Here is a 24,475-nt window from a genome sequence, read left to right as displayed (position 1 = left end):
TACAATTCCCTGGTATGGATACCTGGCCCATGGATTCGTTTTTTGGGTACTTTTCAGAATTACTGGTTTTAGAATAGGTTTCTGCGAATCCTGTTGTGTGTTTCTGACATAGTAACTATATTTAATTTCTCCTTACAGGCTAAACCCTGTTTTTGTAGCCCAAATTCAGGCAAATCTAAGACTTGTGAAGCCTCAGTGGTAGATAAAAGATTTTTCTACAATCTTGTAGTGGCATCCGCTACCTAACAGGGGTGGCGGGGTGGAATAGGGGAGAGATTGGGGGTGTAAATGAGTAAAAAAAAAAACAAAAAAAAAACACCTACCTGCTGGGCGGGCGGCTGGTGCCTCTCGGTCCTCTTCAGCTCCTCAGTCGACAGCAGGAACCCGGAAGCACACAGGCTCCCAGACTCCGCTAGCCAATCACGACGCTGCCTTAAAGCAGCGTTGTGCTTGGTCTGAGTGCCATGGTTCGGCGCTCAGAGAGGGACTGCAAGGCTGTGCTTATTCTCCACTAAGGCTGTGCATTACAGCCGGTGGAGAACATGCCTTACAGCAGCATTGTGATTTGGTCAGTGTGCCGTGGTTCGGCGCTCAGAGAGGGACTACGAGGCTATGCATGTTCTCCACCCAGGCTGTGCATTACAGGCTGTGCAAGACGGCTGACCAAACTGTCATGCCCACTTAAGAATGTGCTCACCACTTCTCCCCCTGGCCCCTGCTCTGGTCAGCCCAGCCCGCACCTAAGCAGGAACGGAAAACTAAAATATTAAAATTGATTATTATCATTTTAGTTTTCATTTTTAAACTACTCGCAGAGCAGTGGGGTGATGTTCCTCCGCCGTAGTGGTTGAGCAGTTGCTGAAAGCTTGCATGGTAAAGAATCTAGAACGGACTCCTGCGGCTGTTGAAGGTTCAGAGAATCTTCCTCAGTCACCCTAGGGCGCAGAATCGTAGTGGGTGGAGAACTTTGTGGTAGTGGAGTAAGTTTTGCAGTCGCATTGGCATAAGGAAAATCTTATACAAACATCACTTATCGATGGTCTGATCAGAAATCACAACTCTGCTCCAGTCATCACAAAGGAATGCATAATTATATCCCTGAAAGGAAACTCTCGTATCCAAATATATATATATATTTTCAGTAAAGTGACTGAGAAATGACTCCTTAATGGGAGTCTTGCCGCCATTTGGGTAAAATAGGCAAGCAAACTATAAAGCAGACTCTGGCGAAGTGGCACTGGTTTAAACTATGCCTGACTGATGAAGAGCCAAACTAGTCTCATCCACCAACCATTCTAGCTCTAACAAACTGCTGAAGGCAGGATAAATTCACAATACTCCAAAGAGGTTACGTTTATTTGCATCAAACTTGACTCTTAGGAGTGGTGTCCAAGAATTGGTAGATGTTTTCAAGCTGACGAGAAACTTTTAGCAGCGAAACTGACCCATGTAGTGAACTATGTGCAGAGGAGAACACAATGAAATAACTGAAAAATGTGCTTAATTACTCACTACTTACTCCTTAGTTCTTTGTTCGAGAGGCAGACTTTGAGTTCAAGTTCATAAAACCTATTGTCTCTTCCAGTGGAGAACAAAATATTGAGTGAGGTTTAAGCTTGGCCCCCTTCCTGACCTCTTCGTACTGGTGGTGAGTGTTTGACATTGTTCAGTATTCCGTCCATCATTTGTTCTTTTTGCAGGCAGAAAGTGTTCCAGGCTTAAAGAGATGATGTGTGCCACGCAGAATGTAGTGTGGCAGGCTTAAAGTGCGCCCGCCAGACATAATGTGTAGCAGGCACAATTTAGTGCACCAGGCTTAATGTGCACCAGACATAACTTGTGCCAGGCAGAAAGTGCGCCAGATATAAAGTGTGCCTCATGGAAGAGGGTGAGACCCTGGAAGTGGGCAGAGGTGTGGCGCACAGTTTGTAGCGGTGCAAGAGCTGCCAGATGACAAAGGAAAGCTGGAGGAAATTGGGGCATATTATGAATGAGAAAGGGAAGGAGGGCAGTCTGGATACCATATGTAAGTCTTATTTATCTGATGCTCACTGTTCGATTCCTTTACACTGAGCTTGTTCCCCTTTTAGTTTCTTTCATTTGGATTCTGCAGTCAACCTTGATGAAAAAACATTTTTTTACCTGCATGGTGATTTTTCCTTCTTTCTCTCCTCCCTGCACTGCCCCTCCACATTAGAACAAGCATTGGCATAGCCAATAGGTCTCGCTTTTGGGACCTTATAAGTATTTAGTTATGCAGCACAATATCCTTGGTACAACAACATCAACTGTTGCATGGCTCAACACTTATAAGGTCCCAAAGGCGAGACCTATTGGCCATGCCAATGCTTGTTTTCATTAATTATGGACACAGTCCGCTTGCTTCCCGCCAGGGGATGGAGTGAAAAGCGCATCTGACCGCTGAATTTACAGGAAGGGCAAACACTTGCACACTGAAGTCGTCTGACCGGCTGAGTCTTTTAACCAGGTGAGTAACACATTTTAATATTTAAAGCCAAACATATCTAAGCCAGCTCATGCATTTGTTGTTGTCAAGGAGGAGCAGTGCTTCGGCTCAAATGCCAATCTACTGTTTGATGGATGCAAGTGTGTGCTCTTGGGCAGAGCGTGCACGCACTGGACCGTTGAAAGTGAAGACGGATGTGGCCCTTTTTAACTTGTTAGTTGAAAAGACTCTACTAACGATTGCAGATTTGGTACCAGACTGCAAAGGAGACCGTTTATGCTGCCAGAATCCCGTTTTGCTTCCTTTAGAATTTACTGCTGACTGTCTCGCAGATTTCACATTACAATCATTTTACAGAAGGAAGAACGGCCTGTAACCATGAGGCTTTTTAATGAGTTTGTATCCAGCTGCGTGGCTTCACACCTCGTCTGTTTAAATATATCCTCTGCGCATGAAAGCAGAGCATGGCCGGAGCCATTCACACTGATCCGCAGAGTGTAATAGCAAGTTCTAGGTCAGTATAGCGCCCAGAGCGCTTTTATTATTGATCTATCATTCAGACTTGTGTAGCGTTCCTGCATCACTAAGTATTAGGGCCCCTTAAATGCGATTCACATTCGTAACGCGCCATTTAATGTACAGCAAAACATCCTACTACAAGAACGAGTCTCGAATAGAGCGCAGGTGTCCAGGAGCTTCAGAGCAGCCTGGCAGAGTCGAAGCCACGTGTTGTACACCCGTCAACTGCCGGGGGAGAACATTTAGTTCACTACAAATCAGAAGGGGTGAGTTTTTAAACGTTTTTCATTCTTAAATCGATGTTAAGACACGGCGGTGCTAGCCGTAGATTCAGCTCAGAGATGTTTGACAATCCCAGCCATGGTTTGCCCTTTTAGGTGCTCTGGGTGAGGCACTGGACATGCTGTGGACGTTGTCATAACGGGTGGATTATTTCTGATGCCGATACGGAGTGGGTGCTTGGTTTGAGATCAAGAGGCGTTCTTGCCAGTCTTGGGGAACATTCCACTCGTTCAGCTCAAGTTTCACTTCGACTGGCAGTCAGTGTACAAATCACAGATGAAAGGAGCCAAACCTGAGAAACCACTTCTTACAATGGTTTTCTGAGAGCATGTGTAGAGAGGGGGTGGGGGTAGAAGGGACAGAAGCCCTCCAGCATGTCTGAACTGCTCCAGAGTCAATCAAGACTTCTTTCAGCAAGCAGGAAGTGGGATAAGGGAGGGGGTGGCAAATGGTGAGCACTTTCGCGGCTGCTTTGATGTTCTCAGTGGCCGCGCGGCTCACTGAGAATATCATAGCGGCCGCGAAAGTGATCAGGCAGGCTGACAAATGGTGCGCGCGCCCGGCGCACATGCACTGTATTTGGAGGACTGAAAAGCACTAGTTTGCACTTCCAAATCCCCATTTTCTAAAGCTCTCGCCAGAGCAGCGCTAAGGCTCAGGCGAGACCTAAAAAACTAGGGGGGGTTCTCTCATAGGGGCGTGGCCGATGTAATTAAGCTCTTAGTTTAAAACACTTTAGCTAAAAATCTGTACTTCGCATACTGTGCCTCCCCACTGGTATTTTGCTGATTTTGTCCATACATCCAGATATATAATACAACAAGTAAAATTACACCTACAACAAGCCAGGACTTTTGGCTTTGTCAATGATTGTAAGTTGCATAAGAGAAATAAGCGGCAACTATGATTTTGTTGTGTATATAATATTGAAAATGGTACAATTCTCGCGTACGAGGTTGTGGCGTAAGGCTAGAGCTACCGACTTTTCAGCTAAGAAAGCAGGTTTGAGCCTGCTGTCAGCTCACCATCCTGTGATTCAAAAAATTAGCATGTCCTTGTTTAATGTAACTAGCGCACATGTAAGTGGCCCAATACCTTCGGCCGAGTTTGCGCTATATAAAACTGAAAAAAAGAGCCTCTTTAAAGCTACATCCAAAGCAGTGAAGGTCGGTACAATTGCAGAGTTAGTCATTTTAATGAGCTAGGTCTATTGGCAACCCACTGGGAATCGCAAGATGTATCTAAGATAAATTGTACATGGGTGTTTGCGATTTTCTAATTGCGAATCACAACATTTTGCAATTAGGAAATCGCAAACTGACTTTTTTGTAAATCTGGCCCCTAGTGTTTATAATGGGGCGCAATCGAGAGCTCTGGAGTTGAGGCTGAAGGCAGCTCTAGTTCCATACAGTGCGGTCAAAAAGTTATTCAGGATACATGGTCATCCAATCCTTGGCCTCAATACAGAGAAATGGTCACTAACTCCTCCTGCAATTGTGATTCTGTGTAAATATGTGTGAATGAGGTACACAGTTGTCAAAATATCAACAAGACAAAAGTAAAAGAAGAAGCAGTGCTTACAGGTGGGTGGCTGCATTGTGTATTTGGTGGTGGTGTTGATGAGTACAGGCCCCAGCTAGGCCCGCAAATCCAAGGGTTCGCCCTCCTATGTACGAAAACTAGAAGGAAGTTGGCACGGAAACTGCAAATACAAAGACAGAGTTTATTAACCCTTAAGGGTGGTCCTACAACCTACACAACACTCTTCAGTATTGCATAGAGTAGCACAAAGAACTTGCGTACACGGTCCCCTTTTATACACAACAGAGGGGCTCATAAGTGGGTGGATACAACATAGAGCAAAATTCATTACCATTTATGGACATTTTCGATACAGGATCAATATATGGGCGGAGTTACCAATTTCCTGAGCCCGCGAAAACATGGTCAAACAAGGACTGACTGATAACAGATGTGGTCAAGTCTGGGCATGCGCCAGACGGACAAAGGAGCTATTTATAGACTGTTACTAGGCAGATTACAAGAGCGACTAGCAAAGAGGTAGGACTCTTCTCGTGCAAAGCACGTGGAGACATGGCAATACAAAATGGAGTCCGGACATTGGTCAACATAAGACAAGAAACACGTTCTGACTGTAGAGAATTCATGTCTTCAGTGAATGCTTAATCATATCGCTGTTTTAGTTTTCAACAGTGTAGTGAAAGAGATGCGAAGAAGTGCAATCAGGGTAGATTGGAAAGAGGGAGCTGAAGAGGAAAGAGATGAGCTGTAAGATATTTAAAAGGACTTGAGGCCACATGTACGAATATTTGAAATTGTGAGTTCCTAATTGTGATTCTATGCATATTGCAATTTGGAAATCGCAATTTCTTAGACCTACCTCATTAATATTCATGAGGTAGGTCGCAATTTGTGATCCATTGGGAATCGCTTAACACAGAGATGGTGGCCTACAGGGGACAGCAGACCACCATGTCTGTGTTTGCTTTTAAATAAAGCAACTTGTTTTTAAAAATGATTGGGCCCGTATTCCTTACAGGAAAACAGGATGCTTACAAAATAAAAAATGAAACATTTCCGTTTCATTTTTAAGAGTAGGCAGTGGATTGTGGGACCACTGCCTCCTATCAAAAAATGTTTTCTCATGCATTCACCAAAGGGGACCCCTTCCTGTTTGAGAATGCGTTACCACCAACTTGAATTTGGTGGTAAAATGTGAATGTTTTGCAACCCTTTTCAGGTTGCGAAACATTCATACCTTCCCTTGTGATTTGGTATTAGCGTGGGACGCCCTTAACACTCCCTCCCCTTCTCAATACTGAATCGCAAAACCCGAATTGCGATTGTTACAGAATCACAATTTGGGCTTTGTACATCCCAAAATGCATTTTTCCTGTTGCAAACTGCCTGATTAGCATTTGCAACAGGAAAATTGCTTAGCACATGTGGCCCTAGATGCGGAGTGAAAAAGAATGTACATGCTCAAACAAAGAGTGAACATAACTGAAGTGACTGAGACACTTTGAACACAACTATGTCCTCCATATACCTCCGTAATATTTAATTCAAGTCTCACGATTTCAGAATTGAAATTTCATCAATATGAATTCTGTACAACAAAATCATTGGTTGTTATTCGTTTATCATGAGCAGTTAACAACCAAGCCAGTAGTCCTGACTGGTCTTAGGTATATGTAAGTTGTGTTATCTGAATGCAATACCAGAACGCTCAGAGGCACCAAAATAATGGGCCGGTGCCACACTATAGGAATCACAGAAATGTAGTTTGTGTTCAAGCCACGCCATTCATAATTTAGGCCACGCGTTTTTAGAGACCCATCCCCCCCCCACACAATTTTTCGATCATACTTAAAGTCCTGTTTCTCGCACTCAGTCTTCAAGTTCCACCGAACACTGTGTTTGCTTGTGCTCCTTATAACTGAGCTTTGTGGCTGCCAGAATTGTTCCTAACCGACTGATGTTGCTGTTTCAGGTACTGCTACTCGTGCCAGGCTCATGTGCCGCCGCGCTGCCAGCACTGCTACAACTGCAATGTCTGTGTCCTGCGACGAGATCACCACTGCGTGCTGCTGGGGCAGTGCGTAGGACATGCAAATTACCCTTACCTGCTCGGACTCCTGATCTACGGCTGGACTGGACTGCTTTATGCCACCATACTCAATGCTGAGAATTTCATGAGCATTCTTCACGAAGGCCTCAGTGCCCACAGCCTCTTCCTGCTGCTGATGCCATGGATGATGCTGGTGACAGGTAATGTACTTTTTAGGTCGACCCGAGAGACAGATTTGCTTCCTGTAATGAATAAAATAATAATTAAAAAATAAATGTGTGTGTGTCCTTGCCGCTTACGACGGCGGACCGTGGTAAGGGGGCGAGCCTTAAAAAACCAAAACAATCGCTGAAACTCTCCAAAGGAAAAACCGCCACCACGGACTCCTAAATGCTTCAAAAGCAGTATTTTTATTGAGCAGATTTGGCAACTCGACGCGTTTCGGGACCTAGTCCCTTGGTCACGAGTGCCGTCAGTGTATTCTCATTTGTTTAAATAAACACGTGATTTCGTAATTCATAGTAATTGAAAACAGACTCAAAATATATAAATATATATTAAACAGATTGTGTCTATTTTTAACAGAGTCCATTATGATTCTAATTACAATGGAACCTCCAAAATTAAATTCATTTCGGCAGTGCAGGTCATTAATATTTTTAACAATCGTTGTGGATAATGCACTCGGTAACAATAGCCGGACAGAATACAACAATGAAAACAGACTCACTTTATACTAATTTGTGTTGTTGCCCGCAATGCGATCTTGAAACTTGTTTCATTTGTTTTGTGGGCGGGTTACGTGAATACAAGCGTTCATTGCCCTAGTGGGCTTTCAGAAAAATGGCATGATTTCTTTAACATTATGTCCTAAGGTACCATCCAGTCCCCTGATCTGCGACAGGTCACATTAATCATTGCCCCTGTGGGCAGTTTGAACCGTGAAACTTTATTCTTCACTTCCAAGATCAAGGATCTTAACGTGGTTTCTCAGATGGATATTCGGTTCTATGCTTCTATTCTTAATGCCAAAAACAACAATAATAATAATAAAACGAACTTGCGTCTCACTAAATTTCGAATCATTGCCTTACTATCATTCTAGTTCAAATCCGGCTCACAGAACAAAATCTCGGTTCGTAATATTGACCTGGCTCACACTGAAGCCCCAGATACTTTAGCTCTTTAATTTGCAAAATAAAAATACTGCTTTTGAAGCATTCAAGAGTCTGTGGGGTGTGTGTGTGTGTATAATATATATATAATGAAATACTTTGGGTTGATTCTTTGGTCTGAATATAGTCCGGGCCACTGGAATTATGCGGTGGGGAAGGGCCACATAATGCGTCACCATTGAGTAAAATATTCAGCAAGAAAAGGCAAATTATGCGGCACATTTTGTGATAGTAGTAATTCATTATTTTGGCATTTTTACACGTGTTCACACTGTCTGGGCATTAGTTGCACCTCAGCTGAACACCCACATATAGCAATAATTAACCACTTAACTTTTCTCAATAGCCTCCCACTGTGTAGCACCATGTTTTGCTGCGTTTTTAGTAACTTTTGAACCGTTTGAGCTAGAAGCAATTTTCTTGTTGTTAAAATCTGCAGATTATGCAGCAGATGGTGGATTATGTGACAAATGCGGCTAATCCAGAACTATGCGAAAATCGCCACAGCTGCACTGTCACATCATTTCTCATTGCAGCTTGCACATTTGCTTAAAAAAGAAATGCACTTGAGGGGCAGGGGCTGATGGGCCAATTCTTTAATTGGCCAAAGCTTTTTTTTGTTTCCTTTCTATATTTCTTTAGTTTTTTACGCGTCCTTGTGTGTATACACTGTCTATCCAAGTTCCAGGAAATCAAAGACAACAGTACTTTTTCTTTGCACCTATTAGAATAATATATTCCTTATTGTGCATAAAATAAAATTGCTAATCCCAAGTACAGCTACGTGCTAGGAAGCAGCCATACATTAATGTAAATGTTTTATTGCACGCAAGTGGTGCAGCCATGTGTTGTGCATGTTTTTCTTTTTGTGACAAATGCTTGCCATAAAACAAAACATTGTATCAGATTGCCAAGATGGGACCTATTCACTTTGTGGTGCCTTTTTTTTAGCTTCAGTGTTTCTGCATCATAGTGGTCCTTATTCACACACTTTATTCTTCACTCATTGGTGGAAGGTCTATGAGGCAGTGGTTGGATACTGGGCCTCATAGAGTAGGAAAGAGTGCTGACATTTAGGTCAATCGGCGCATCTTTCAACCATGATCTTGTTAAGTCTCTGATGAAACAAGAAACCAAATAAGAATATTATGTTCGAGGCATATGAGCTGCAGATTACACATTGTACATAGATCGCCATTTGGTGTTGGGCCCGGATGTTTGCAGTTGTTTTTCCTCTTGGAAAGTCTTTGGAAGTCACAAGGTATGTGACTCCTCCTTCGGATCGTATTGCGCATGGGCTTCGGCTCCATCCTCAGATTGTTTTTTGTCTGCCATTGGGCTCGGATGTGTTCTTCGCCCTCTGGTTCCGAACAGTTTCCAGTTCTACTGATCGGAGCGCAATCCTCTCCTTTTCACGGTATTGTTCTCGATCGCGATCTCCACACTCGATGCGACTCTCATCGTCCGAAGTCTTCAATTCCGGTCATCGACGAAGGCCTTCGGGCCTACCTAAGCTCCGGTCCTGGCTGATGGAAAGGACTCCATTCAAGAAGTGTCCTCGATGTGGATCCAAATTTCCCCACACCGATCTCCATGAGGTGTGCAACCTCTGCCTCTCCCCTGAACACGAGGCTCGAGACTGTCCGGCGTGCAAATCCTTCCGGTCCAAGAAGACCATTCGAGACCGAAGGGCGAGGAGAACCATGGCACACTCGTCGACAGCGATCCCCGACGACATCTTCAGAGAAGGCGTCGATGTCCCTGAAGAGCAGCACACCGAAGAGGGCCTCGTCAGCGCCTCCGAAACAGACGACTTGGATGTCGAGGATATCACTCTGGCACAGAGGAGTACTAACATCGACACCCACCCTCGACAGCACCGAAAAAGGCTTCGGCCACGCCTTCTCCCTCGGGCCTAGGCACGACCAAAGACACTGCTTCCCATACCTCACTTTCGGGCCCGGTTAAGAAGCCCACCAAGCCTTCTGGCGGATTGGGCTCGAGCCAACCTGCCGTCTGTGTCGAGAAACACTCCTCCGCACCGGTGCCGAAAAACAAAATGGCCTCCTCCTCCTCGCCGAGCTCCACGTCGAAGCACTCGGCGACGAAAACTGGCACTAGCTCCTCGGTACCGACACCATCCCGGGAGCCGAGCAAAAAGCCAAAGGCCCTCGAAACACACACCTCGAAGCCGAAAGTCATCTCTGAGCCGAGAAAAGAACCAGACATTTCCAAGCCGCACAGTTCGAAACAACTAACCGATGCCAGCTACAAGGCTAAAAAACATACGGCTCCGACACCTTCGGTGCCGACTGATCGCCACTCACAGACAAACTATTTCGGCCCGATCCACTACAAAAGACACTGGTCAGGGACCCTAAAACTGGACATTTGATGCTCAGCATCAAAAAGAGACAGCTGGACAAGCCTGCCCCAGCTCCACCTCCAAAGAGAAGGGGCTTTGCTACCTCCCCTTTGAGAATACCTTCACCCCCCACCCCTCCTCTGCCTCCACCTCCCCACCTCATCATTCCCCCACACCCTCTCCTGATGAGGATGATGACGATGTCTACGATGACACAGGGGACGGGCCCCATCACCAGCCCACATGGGACCCCACTCCTACAGGCTCCCCAGAGCCATGGGACGATTACAACATTCCAGACGTCCCTAACATCCCGCAGGACGACCTTTACCCTTCAAGATCCCCCACTGAAAATACAATGGGGTTTAACCAGTTACTCCATAGGGCGGCACTCTACCACGGACTTGATCTCCATACAGACCCCGTGGAGGAGAACTTCCTCCTCGATACCTTTGATACTACACACAAGACCACTTCCACCCTGCCCATGTTAAAAGGGGTTATCAAGCACGCGCCTGAAGTCTTTAAAGACCCAGTCAGGGTCAGAGTCATCAACCCTCGCATCGAGAAATAGTATAAGGCAGCCCCTACAGACCCCACCTACATCAGAGGGCCCGCACCACTAGACTCCCTGGCAGTCTCCACTGCAAGGAAGCGTGGAATCTCCCAGGCATCAGGCGAAGCACCACCACCTGATAAGGAGTCCAAACACCTAGACGCCTCTGGCAAGCGCACTGCATCCCAGGCGGCCAACATATGGCGCATCGCAAACACACAAGCGCTTTTGGCAAGATATGACGGGGCACATTATGATGAATTAGAAGCCATAATGCAACACCACCCTGACAAGTACAAGAATAGAGCCAACAAGTTAATCCAGGAGGGTAAAACCATTACCAACGCCTCCATTCGCTGCGCCCTAGACGTAGCTGACACCGCCTCTAGGGCAGTTAACACCAGCGTCCTCCTCCTTAGGCTTGCCTGGCTACGTATTTCAGGGCTCAAACCTGAGGTGCAGGCTTCAATCCTGAACCACCCCTTTGACCAGGAACATCTGTTTGGGCCAAACATTGACATTGCCCTGGAAAAAATGAAAAAGGACGCCGATACGGCAAAGTCTATGTGAGCCTTACAGTCGCACACTCCCAGGTGCTCCTTTCGCCGCTCTTCCTTTCGAAGCACCTCCAGAGGCTACTCCTCAGACAGCGCCTCCACTTCCTATAAAACCCCTACCCAATCCACCTTCACTAGGGGTTACCAGAGAGGTGGCTACAGGGGAAACAACAATAAAGGCAGAGGCCAACCTAACACCTCCCGCTCTGCCTCCACCCCTGCCCAATGACTTTCCTCCACTCCCCCAGACCATTCTACTCCAGTCGGGGGCAGACTCCACAATTTCCTTCCTGTCTGGACTACTATCACTTCAGACAAATGGGTAACACAGATAATTCGGTCAGGCTACTGCCTCGAACTAACACCTACCCCCCCCCCCCCAAACATTCCACACAAACAATGTCCAATGTCACAGGAACATTTGTCAAATCTAAAGCAGGAGGTAATCTCCCTCCTACAAAAGAGTGCGATAGAACTAGTTCCTGCCTACCAACAAAAAATGGGAGTTTACTCCCTATATTTTCACATACCAAAAAGAGACGACACTCTACGGCCCATCCTAGACCTCAGACCCCTAAATCACTATATACACTCAGACCATTTCCACATGGTCACACTCCAGCATGTACTCCCCCCCCCCCCCCCCCCCCCTGTTCTCCCAAAACGATTTCCTTGCCACCCTAGACCTCAAGGACACCTATTTCCACATTCCCGTTCACAGAAAGTTTCTCAGGTTTGTAGTGGATGGTCAACATTATCAATTCAAGGTGCTCCCATTCGGAGTCACCACTTCACCGCAAGTGTTTACCAAGTGCCTAGCAGTAGTGGCAGCACACCTGTGAAGACCACACATCCACGTCTTCCCCCTACCTAGGCTGGCTAATAAAAACCAGCTCATACAACCAGTGTGTACAACACACTCACGCCACTATCCAGCTACTTCACGAACTGGGCTTCACAGTAAACCACACAAAGTCCCATCTGCAACTGTCCCACATAAAACAATACCTTGGTGCCATCATAGACACCCAAAAAGCGGTAGCCTACCCCAGTCCTGCCAGGATAGCGAGCATTCAGGCTCTACGCGCCAAATTTCAGCCGGAACACACTCTTCCAGCTCGAGTGTTCATGCAACTAATAGGAATGATGGCCTCATGCATATTCATAGTACCCCACGCAAGACTCCAAATGCGTCCTCTCCAAGAGTGCTTAGCACGCCAATGGAACCAGGCCCAGGGTCAATTAACAGATCTGGTGTTGGTTGACGGTCGTGCCCATCGCTCTCTGCAGTGGTGGACCACCAAAAACCTTTCCAAAGGCGACCGTTCCTGGACCCGGTTCCTCAGATAGTACTGACAACGGATGCATCGCTCTCCGGCTGGGGAGCTCACCTACTACATCACACCATGCAGGGCAGGTGGACACCTCAACAAAAGTTACTCCACATCAACCATCTGGAGTTACTAGCCATATTCTTAGCCCTAAAATCCTTTCAAACACATATATCAGGCAAGGCAGTCCTAGTCCGCACAGACAACATGACAGCCATGTACTATATACAAAAACAAGGGGGCACACACTCTCCGCAGCTTTCTCAGCTAGCACAGAGCATATGCAGATGGGCCATACCCCAAAAAAATCTTTCTCCTAGCCCAACATGTCCCAGGAGTCCAGAACACTATGGCCGATCTGCTGAGCACACAAACGCAACAGATCCACGAGTGGGAACTCCATCCGCAAGTTCTTCACCCGTACTTTCAACTGTGGGGGGCAGCCACGGATAGACCTCTTCGCCACCCACGAAAAGCCAAATGCCAAAGCTTTGCTGCCAGGTATCCACACCCATTGTCCAAAGGCAATGCGATATGGATGAACTGGTCAGGCAAATTTGCGTACGCTTTTCCGCCTCTCCCACTCAATCCATTAGTGGTGCGCAAACTACAGCAACACTCCCTAACTCTCATCCTAGTTGCACCCAGTTGGGCCAGACAACCGTGGTACACCACATTGCTGGAACCACATTGCTGGTACAGCACCAAAAGTTACACCTCTCTCCACGTCTCTTAACCCAGAACCATGGAGAGATCAGACACCCGGACCCAGCTCAGCTCAACCTTGCGATCTGGCTCCTGAAATCCTAGAATTCAGTTATCTAAATATTCCCCCCAGACTGTATGAACGTCATTAGAGAAGCTAGACGACCTACCACTAGGGCTTGCTAAGCAGCCAAGTGGAAACGTTTTGTGGTCTATTGTCACAATAATAACTTCAATCCCCTAGATGTGTCCATTCAACACATCATAGGCTATTTACTACACCTACAAAGATGCAATCTGGCCTACACGTCTATTAGCCTGCACCTTGCAGCCATAGCAGCCTATCTACAAAACAGGCAACATCTATCACTCTTTAGAATACCTGCCATAAAAGCCTTCATGGAAGGCCTCAAAAGAATAATTCCCCCCAGAGTGCCACCCTCACCTGTGTGGAACCTAAACATCATTCTCACAAGACTAATGGGGCCTCCCTTTGAACCTCTACACAAATGTGAACTTCAATTCCTAACATGGAAAACGGCTTTTCTTGTAGCCATCACTTCTCACAGAAGGGTCAGTGAGATACAAGCACTCACCATTCAAGAACCTTTTCTGCAAATGCATCATACCAAGGTTGTTCTCCGTACTAATCCAAAATTCCTCCCTAAAGTCATTTCTCCTTTTCACCTAAACCAATCTGTGGAACTACCCGTATTCTTCTCGCAGCCACAGACCGTTGCAGAAAGAGCTCTCCACACATTAGATGTCAAACAAGCCTTACTCTACTACATCGAGAGAACACAACCCTTTCGGAAGACCAAACAACTGTTCGTGTCTTTCTCACCACCACACAAAGGCAACCCCATCTCCAAATCTGGGATAGCTAGATGGTTTGTCAAATGCATACAGATTTGCTACCACAAAGCAAAACGAACGCTATCTGTTCCCCCTAAAGCCCACTCTACACATAAGATAGGGGCTTCCATGGCATTCTTAGGGAACATCCCCTTAGATGATATCTGCAAAGCAGCTACATGGTCAACACTGCACACTTTCACTAAACACTATTGTGTAGATGTGCAAACTAAGCAACAATCTAGTGTGGGCCAGGCTGTACTCAAAACATTGTTTAAAAAACCACTACAACAGATACTGGTGGTCGCCACTAGGAGCGAGAACTGCTATTTAATCTATGCACAGTGTGTAATCTGCAGTTCATATGCCTCGAACGGCAAATGCTACTTACCAGTGTGCATCTGTTCTTGGCATGTAGAGCTGCAGATCTACACACGCCCACCCGCCTCCCTGGCTACCTTTATCTGTTCCAGTTTATCTTATTTAGATACAGCACGCATAGGCATCTGCACTGCTTATTACTACGCTCCGTCATTTCCCTGCTGGCCAAAAACAATCTGAGGATGGAGCCGAAGCCCATGCGCAATACGATCCGAAGGAGGAGTCACATACCTCGTGACTTCCAAAGACTTTCCAAGAGGAAAAACGACTGCAAACATCCGGGCCCAACACCAGATGGCGATCTATGCACAGTGTGTAGATCTGCAGCTCTACATGCCAAGAACAGATGCACACTGGTAAGTAGCATTTGCCTTTTCCTTCACCAGTCAAATAAATAAATATACTAAAATAAACGAGGGGACAGTGCAAACCTTCCCAAGAAAAGACCAAAATTATTGGGTTCAACAAACGCAATTTCAAAAAAAGAAATTGTTCCCCTGAAAACTTCCAGAAGAATTTGGGGATTAATGTACAACAAATGAATTTGGCACCACCGTACTCTTTGCCCTGAACACAAAGTCCATGTTGAACAGCGCTCCAATCGGCTGCTCCCAGAAATTGAATTTTTAATGGACTATGGACCTAAAGTATGAGGATGGGTCTGAGAAATCACTAACGGAGCTAAACAAAACGGTCCGTTTTAGACACCTATAGAGGTTCACAAAGAATCATTTAATCGTATGCATGCTCCTGTGAGCTCAGTGCACACCACTGAGTCCATGTGTTGATCACACCAGGTGCTTAATTTGTAAAATGAGGAGTGCTGTCCCCAAAGTGCTACTCAGAAACCCAGCTGGCGCGATTAAATGTCAGCGTGACGAATACCAAGGTTGTGTAGTCTTGGATCCACCTCAGGCCTCTTTAATTCGCTACCACTCTCTGCCCCTTTATCTCACTCTTGCCGGTCCGTGATTTCTCGGTGTGGCGGTTTTGCCGTTGTTTTCTTCCTCCTTTTTTTTTCCCTTTTATGTGTTTTTCACTCTTGGGCAATCTCTGATGACGAAACATAAGTACCGGTCCCCAAAAATAAGTGCCAGTGGCTCCTGCTGGCTCAAATTAAGCACTGAGCACACCACTTTTCTGTACTTCAGACAAATTGTGTGGGCAAAACATGCCATGTCTGAACTGGACCAACACTTGTGACTGTTAATATTGCACCCGAGCTAATAGCAATCTCCTTTTTTGTATATTAAATCCTGTAATATTAAATGGATGTGAAGTATGAATCCAATATGTAATGTGTATTAATAACATGATGCCCTCGTTGGCATATGTCAGTACTAGTTCTGTTCCTGAATAAAGAGGGATGTAAACTGCTATATTCTAAAAAAATAATTCTATTTCCCTGTGGAGTTCCAGTGCGTGTTATGTTGTATTAAATCTGTAGGTCGCCAGTTTAGGTGTTTCTGCATGTGAAGAGTTGTTCTTTTGTATCCATTGGAGTGGTTAGTATGCACATCTCTACAGCATATTGCATCAGCGTGGGGTGCATGGTTTTATTACCATTAGAATTAATATTTCACCCTTGACCACGCTATTGATGTATCCAGACGTAATGAAAAGGTGTACCAAGTACACACTTATGACCAGTATATATACGTCTTGGGCACTGTCGAACTTGAATTTTTTCATCAGGTTTACCCCCAGACTTTTTTGCTTTTGGCCTTCTTTTTTTGTTTTTTGTTTACCCTGTTTTTGTTGGTTTTAGAACTCTGGGCAATTTATCAGTTCTATTCAGTGCTAAAGTGCATATGCTCTCCATGTAAATTGTGTTCTGGATTGGTCTTTCCATGATTGGCTATTTGATTTCCTGCTAAGTCCATAGTACAGTGCACTGTGTGCCCAGGGCCTGTAAATCAAATGTACCCATGTAAGTGTACCTCAGAACTGCCACTGCAGTGTCTGCGCTCAGTCCACCTGGCAAGGGCACCCACTTCCCAGACCCTAACCTTCCCTTTTCTAACATATAAAGTACTCCTCTAGTAGGCCCAGGGTACCTCATGGGCAGGGTGCAGTGTATGTGATACGTAGGACATGTACTGGTGTGTGTGACATGTCCTGATTGTGAAAAACTAAATAGACTGTATTTCACTATGGAAAGGCTATCAGTCCCAAAGGATAGAATGAGAGATACTTTGTAACATCTTAAAAGTATAACTTTCCAATGGGATAAGAGGAGAATGGAGTTTAGTATGCCTGAACGCAGAATTTAAAAATACATCATTTAATAAAGATGTTTTTTTAAATTGTGTGTTTGAAAATGCCACTTTTAGAAAGTATGCAGTAACAAACTACAGGAGGTTACCCGTAAACCCGGTAGAGACCAGGGTAAATAATGGATAGCATACAACAGTGTCTCAAAGGGTATTGTTTAGCAGAAAATTTACAGAGGAGCACAACAAATTGCCATGAACAGGGAAATGGGAGCAGGGATACAAGAGACCAGGATGAGTCTGGCTGGCTTGAATAGGCTGTGGGCTGCATTCAGAGTAGTGGGAGGAGATTTCCTTGCACCTGAAAAGGCCTGGTCTGCCTTATACAATGCTGTCCCCACCTCCTACCAGGAAGCTGGGCCAGAGAGGACAGAACTGGTACGGACTAAGCACAGAGACTCTCTACCATAAGAGAACCCAGTGAAATGTGGTATAAATATTGGGGCCCAGACCCCAGAATTTTACAACTCTTTTGGACTCAGAAACCTGCCAAGAAGAAGAGCTGAAGAATCTGTGAAGAGGTACTACCACTTTACAGTGGGCTGGCTGTATTGACCTACAGTGGCTGCTTCTGTCTTGGGCAGAGAAAGGTCTGGACTGAACTTTCTGCAACTTCTTTGTTTGAGTATCTCCAGGTGCTTGAGGTAGAGCTTGACACCTGTTCAAGATGTCTCAGGAACAGCAAAGACTTCAAGTTCATCTACTATCAACACTGGGAACTGTGTGTTTCATGCTGCAACAGAAGAAAAAGCAACCCGCCACCGTAACGGACTCCGTGTCCTGAAGGCACCACAGTGGGCACCACAGAGGGCACCGCCGCACTTTGCACCTCAACCCTGGTCTCACCGATCACTCAGTTCAATGCCGCCACCAAGCCGGTGCTTGAACCGTGACCTGTGGGCTCTGCATCGCTTCATCCCGCCGCCCTGGTATCCCCGATGACGACGCTGCCTGCCTCTGCTTGCACCATGGTTCGAGGGCGCCGCTCGTCAGTTACCAGCCCCGTTACTCCCCAACCTCATCCAGCACCGCAGCCTTGGCCTTCCGACGCTTGCACCATCGACTCTGGTGTCTCAGCCGACGACATCGCTCTTGCAGCAACGCCGCCGCTGCTTGCACCGTGACCAGCCAGCATGCGACGAGACCTGCATCACTTCACACCACAGCCCTGGTCTCACCGACGCCGCTGGACGACCGTCACCAAGCTGCTTGCACTGCGACCTGAGAGCACTGTGTGCTGCACTTCGCACCGCGGACCTGATGCCTGCCGGCGCTCCCTACTTCAACCTCCAGGAGTTCGATATGCAACGAGTGTGACTTCAAGGGCCCGACAACTCCTGCACTGACCTCCAGAACCGACGTCTGCTGACGCTAGCTCTTTGGAGCTCAATGAGAGGTTGCTGCCGCCCTGCATTTCAAATGGTACTGTTTTGCGGGTCTCTCCCGATTGGTGCACAACGCTGTGATAACCCCGGACTGAGCTATCGACTTCAAGGAACTGTATCTTAAGACTATTTTTGATTATTGAGATTTCTGAAAACTATATGATGGATTTTTACCATTTTTGGTCTTGTTTGCGTTGATAAAATATTGGATATTTTTCTAAAGCTGGCGTGGTGTCCTTTTGTTGGATTTTCACTGTATTACTGTAGGTTACATGCAATGCTTTACACACTGCCTCTGAGATAAACCTGACTGCTCGTGCCAAGCTACTTACGGGGTGAGCAGGAGCTATTTCAGTAGTGTATCCCCCTTATCCTGACTAGGAAGAAGGGTCCCTATTTGGACAGGGTAACGACAGGCCAACTAGAGACTCCCATTTGTAACGGACATGGTCCACAAATGTTAAGGGAATTATCCCTCCAATGTTAGAGCAAAGTCTGTGCAAACAATGCAGAAAATATCTGGCACAGTGTGCCAACTGCCCAGGAGCCCTCGATTTATCAAAAGTTTGATCTGTAACATAAGGGAAGTTCTCCTACCTTTTATTCGCTCCTCAGCATAGTCAATACAGAGATTAGAGGGCAACATTTGACTAATAATTCGGTCCGAGATCCCTATGCTCTTGGAGAAGATCTATCCAATTTGAAGCAGAAGAAATTTGTTGTTCAGCCACCCCCTTCTTGACTTGGCGTGAGTGAAAATACTTTATGCTATATTTACTTTTTCCAGCGAAGGACAAACCATCATAGCAACTCAACCTATCTGTTCCTTTAAAGCATCTCCTCCCACAGATGCTGGTAATGAAGATCCACAAACCTGTTGATTGTCCCAGGTGCCACACCGTTCGCAGCAGTATGCCCATGGCACAACCCTGCCTTTTAACCCCAATGACATGGACGCAGAAACTCTGAAGAGATGCCTCAGAATATGCTTTTTGTTTTTTGATTTTGGTCTGATTGTCATCGTTCTTTAAATTCTAAAACGTTTAGTCGTTCTTTCCAATTTCCCTTGAGGCTCCGAGTCTCCACTCCGAAGACATCTACTTTCTTTGAGTGGCACCTCACAGATTAAAAGGAAACTACCTATACATTCTTCTTCCAGATTACAGAAGTGCAGCTAGAGAGTAGTGTTGGCTAAAGACAGCTCAGGGATTTTTGCATGAAATCCCAGGTAAAGGTATCCTCCCAGCTTTTATCCTCTTTAAGTTAACTGCTCCTATGCAAGTATGGGCTTTGTCTAGTTCTTCTTGTTTGGGGCATGTTTTTGTGCAAAGACATAGTATTTGGGCAGAAGAACTCCACAGACCCCTGTATAGATGCCCTCACATGGCCAGAACCTTTCTTGAATGTTTTATTGTTCCCTGCCAAAATTTCCTAAATGGAAAACGAAAGAGCCCCCAATAGGGATTCTTTGTGCAGTATGTAGGCTTGGGAGTCATTGCGGTTTGCGGGATGGGAGAACCTATGTAAATCAGTAGTTTCCTTTCCCCGTTAAACTTGCGATTCCCCTGCTTAAATTGTAGGTGGGGATCAGCTGATTGACTGCAGTGGTAGCCCGCCCCCCATCCCCCCCCCCCCAACCTCCAAGTGGTGTCACCATCAATGCATCATAACTTCCAGTCTATTTAGGGCAGTCCTGTTGTTGAATACTTTGCCTGCCCAGGTCCACCATGCATGGCACACGAGTCGGGCAAAGAAAACCAACAATGCAAGGAGGTAGAAAACTCTTTTCCTATCAGGGTCACTGTTTTTTCTTTTTGAGCAACCTAAACCTTTGCTTTATTGGGTTTCATTTGAAGGAATTCTAAGAAAGCCAATACGGTAGTAAGAAATGTCACCCCACTCAGCATTATCTTTTACAAAAATGCATCGATGCCTCCAAGAGATGCACTTTCAGAAGGCACTACATATGAGTGTTTCCTGATCACAGCCGCAGTATTATGCTCATGGTGAAGTAGCCTGGCTAAAAACAAAGGAATAACTTTAATTGTATTTTTAGTCAAGATGCCTTGGAACAGAGGTCTGCAACACTTTCACTGTGGCAAACGGTACCCTCCACTCTCATCTCCAGCGTGAAACCATTGGAATAACCACAGTCTCAGGTGGAGGCCAGCAAACTAACTGACCCGTGGTACAAACTTAGTGGGTATGAAGGTTAACGTGCTAAGCTTGGCACTGAAGTCCTTTAAATCAGCAGTTGCTAAGTCCAGTGCTTTTAGAGGCTGCACAGGCTGCCATATCCTACGAGCAGATAGTCTGCTTGAATCCCAAACCCACCGCCTAATATGATCAAAGGATTAGCCAATGCAGACCCTCACGCAGGCAGGATCTTTCAGATTGGAGTGATGTGGCCTGATTTTTTTTCATGTCTTTAACAAAGAAAGCAGCTGCATGAAGTATGTGTTTGAGCAGCTCTACGGTTGATTGGGGCAGGCCAAATAAATATAGCATTACCAGCATTTAAATGAGAAAGGGCCATTGCTTGTGTGCGGAACTCCACTCACTGCGTTATCTTGTCTGGATGCAGTTGCTTCCTTCCACTTCAACTTCGGAACCCAGTGCCGCAAGACTGCGCCAAATTACCTCTCTGCCTGAAAGGCTACCAAAAATGTCAAACTGGTTAGAGATCAACCACACAGAATACAATGAAGGGAACAACGAAAGATTAGATTCTTATCCCATTTACTATACTGGTATACCTCCGCAGACATTTATACCAATTCATCTGTGTCTGGTACTCACATTTTGGATCATATTACTAGCGTTCAAAAAAGAGAAAACAAAGTCACTGCAGTACGGTAATAACAAGAAAAAAGAAGAATCGGGTAGAATATGTGGTCTAGTCTAGTAGTGGTCTAATGTTAACCGTTAAGAGTTCTATTCCAAGATTCTCCGCTTTTATCTTCATTGGTGTTAACTGCAAGGGAAATGGGGTGCCTGAACATAAAACTGCAGAAGTGCATACATTATGGTTGGCTTTAGGAGGAAAGTTAAGGGGGGGAGAAAGAATCTCGGTTAGACATTTAGGTGCGGAACAAAAGTTTAAAATATTTTATGGAAGGATAGCAAGTACGAATTGAATCTTGGATGATCCAAGACTGTTCACGAGTCTCGGTGATTTGCTACGGGGTGTACTTTGTTCTGGTTTGTGAATATGGAGGGCTTTGTGAATGGCACATGCTATTTAAAGTAGGTTCTAACTTCCAATGGACGTGTTTCAAATTGGTGAGATGTAGTCTAATTTCATAGTGCCTTTAACAAGGCAGGCACTTGTATAAAATATGGTCTTGAGAGGAGCGACAGTTGATTTGGGCCGGCCAGATGATATAGGCCGTGCATTCTCGCAAACATTTCTCCAGGGGCCACAAAGTATGGTCTATGAAGTGACTAAGGGCCGTACTGATGCCAGCAAGGAGTAGGTAGGGCGAGGAATGTGTGTAATTTGGGTTTAGGAAGCGAAGCATGTACATCTAGTGGCTGAATTGCACAATGTTAAATCAGAAAACCGGGGATCAATCCGGCCTTCCCCACTTGACAAATTTGTGTGATCCTTGGCAATTATATTTTTCGCTTTACCACCTTTTTCTTAATTATCACATAAAAGAGAGCCTCAAAATACATGCAGTACGAAACCTTGTCTGGACTTTGATTTATTACATTAAAATGCTGTCCATGTTTAATAGCACTCCAGGCCACCCCTAGGATGCCTATGACAACAGACTTCCTCTTAGCGCATTATTTGCATTGTTGTCTGGGTGGTTGGAAGGCAGAATATGTCTAAATACAGGTTTGAAAACTATCATTTAAAAAAAAAAAAACTCGATGCAGCAATTTGATCTGATTTACTACGGTGAAATGCTTTTAAATGTTAATTAAATACACCTTTTTAAATTTTGAAGAGACTTCAACTTTTTTTTACATGCTTTTTCTAAGATGTCTTTAAAACTGAAGGAATTACTAAAGCTAAGCGGTTCTTACGTTACGTTACAATATTCTTATAAAGCGCACAGCTACCCAACAAGGGTTTCCCAGCGCGGAGGACTGACAGGGGAGGAAACAGACAAGTTAAGCACTAAAAGACAATAAGGAAGACTGATTATTGGTCAAACAGCCAAGTCTTAAGACTTCTGCGAAAGGATAAAAAAGATGGCTCAGTACGGAGTGTTATTGGAAGAGAGTTCCAAAGTACAGGACCAAGGTAGAAAAAAGAGCGGCCGCCCATTCTTTTCAGCTTAATAGTGGGCACCATGTATTTACCCTGAGTAGCAGAACGAAGCACACGCGAGGGCAAATATGGGTGTACTAGACTTTGCAGGTATTTAGGGGAGGTGCCCGATTTAATTTTGTGCATGTAGCACAAGGCTTTGAACTTCACTCTGCTACCAATCTTTAGCCAGTGCAAACTGCGCAGAGCACTTGAGGTGGAAGACTGCTTTGACAACGAACATAGCAGCCTGGCAGCAGAATTTTGCACCACTTGTAATTTCCGGGTGACATCCTTGTTAACACCTAAATACAAGACATTGCAATAATCTAATCGTGAATTCACAAGAGCCTGTACAACAGTTTTTTGAGAGGACATAGGAAGCATCCACAGAATTTTTTTTAACCATTTTAAAATGGTGAAACATGTGGCAGCTACTTTTACCATTTGCTGTCTCATGGATAGGTCATCATCAATCAGAACCCCCAAGTTACGAACACATTTAGAGGGCTGAGGCGGGGCTCCCATTTCACATGGCCAGTGTGAGGGACCCCAGAGATCCTTGTTTTTTCCCAAGATGATGAGCTCAGTCTTGTCGCCATTGAGCTTAAGGAAATTGCTCCGCATCCATAGAGCAATATTCCTCAACCCCATTTGAAGATCAGATGGACCATGGCATTGTCCAGCGGAAAGAGAGAAAACAATCTGAGTGTCATCCGCATAGGAAAACAAACAGAGGCCAGATTCTTCTGCTATGTTCGCCAACGGTTTAACATAAAGGTTAAAAAGAATAGGACTCAAAATGGAGCCCCGAGGCACGCCATGCGAAGAAGAATAGGTTCTGGACATAGCCTTGGAAGAAAAGACTTGGATGGTTCGATTTGTAAGAAAGGAAGAAAGCCAAGCAAGAGCAATGCCCTTGATACCTAAGTCCTGTAGAGTTTTGTGGAGCTCAGTATGGGACACGGTATCGAAAGCAGCGCTCAAGTCAAGTAGGATGAGAGCTACGGTGTCCCCTACGTCCAGATGCTGTCGCAGCTGTTCTGAGACTCCGAGCAGTGTCGACTCCGTGGAAAAACCAGCTCGGAAACCCGATTGGGAAGGGTGGAGAAGATTGGCTGAATCAACAAACAGTGTGAGTTGGTGATTAATATGTCTTTCCAGTATTTTGGAGTAGATAGGAAGCAAAGAAATGGGTCTGAAATTAGACAACTGTGAAGGATCTGCTCCAGCCTTTTTCAGTAGAGGAAGCACCATCGCATGCTTCCACTCAGATGGTACCACAGCCTCTTCAATAGAAGCATTCAGCAGTTGCATAATAAGAGATAAAGAAGAAGAATCCAGCTGCTGCAGCACAGAAACTGGGAGCAAGTCACGGGGAGATCCTGATTTGATTCCATTCAGAATTTTACTAAAGGAAATAAAATTGAGATATGACCAGGCTTCCAAACTCGCAGGGCTACAAGTTGTATGATCAGACTCTGGCCGACAAGAAAAAGGACTGAGTCCTGCAGTCTGGGTATTTTTTAGCGCAGAGTAGATTAATTCGACTTTGTTCACAAAATAATTTGCCAAACTATCGCACTGTTGATCATCAAGAGCAGGTGAACATGCCTGCGTTTTCGAGCCCGCAAGATTCTTTACTGTACTAAACAGTGTGCGGGTGCAATTACCGGTGTTAGAAATGGTCAGGAATACATAGGTCTTCCTGGCCAATTTGCAGTGATCATGATAGTGCTTTAAGGCTAGTTTATAACTTTAGTTTGGAATC

The 24,475-nt window shown here is 45.4% G+C and overlaps 1 protein-coding gene across 5 annotated transcripts in view; it reads left to right on the top strand.

Moving 5' to 3' along the window:
* The window catches only part of LOC146798202 (putative palmitoyltransferase ZDHHC24), a 167,176-nt gene that overhangs the window by 36,867 nt on the left and 105,834 nt on the right, over positions 1 to 24,475 (top strand). For all 5 annotated transcript variants that reach the window (XM_085625482.1, XM_085625481.1, XM_085625485.1 and 2 more), the window contains one exon: positions 6,783 to 7,060. In XM_085625482.1, the coding sequence (XP_085481608.1) occupies positions 6,783 to 7,060 (278 nt within the window). The remainder of the gene's footprint in view (positions 1 to 6,782; positions 7,061 to 24,475) is intronic.

This window comes from Triturus cristatus, chromosome 9 (genome assembly GCF_964204655.1).
Source record: "Triturus cristatus chromosome 9, aTriCri1.1, whole genome shotgun sequence".
In the NCBI taxonomy this organism is placed as follows: domain Eukaryota; kingdom Metazoa; phylum Chordata; class Amphibia; order Caudata; family Salamandridae; genus Triturus; species Triturus cristatus.
The sequence above is the reverse complement of the archived record's forward strand: the minus strand, read 5'-3'. Positions and strand labels throughout refer to the sequence as shown.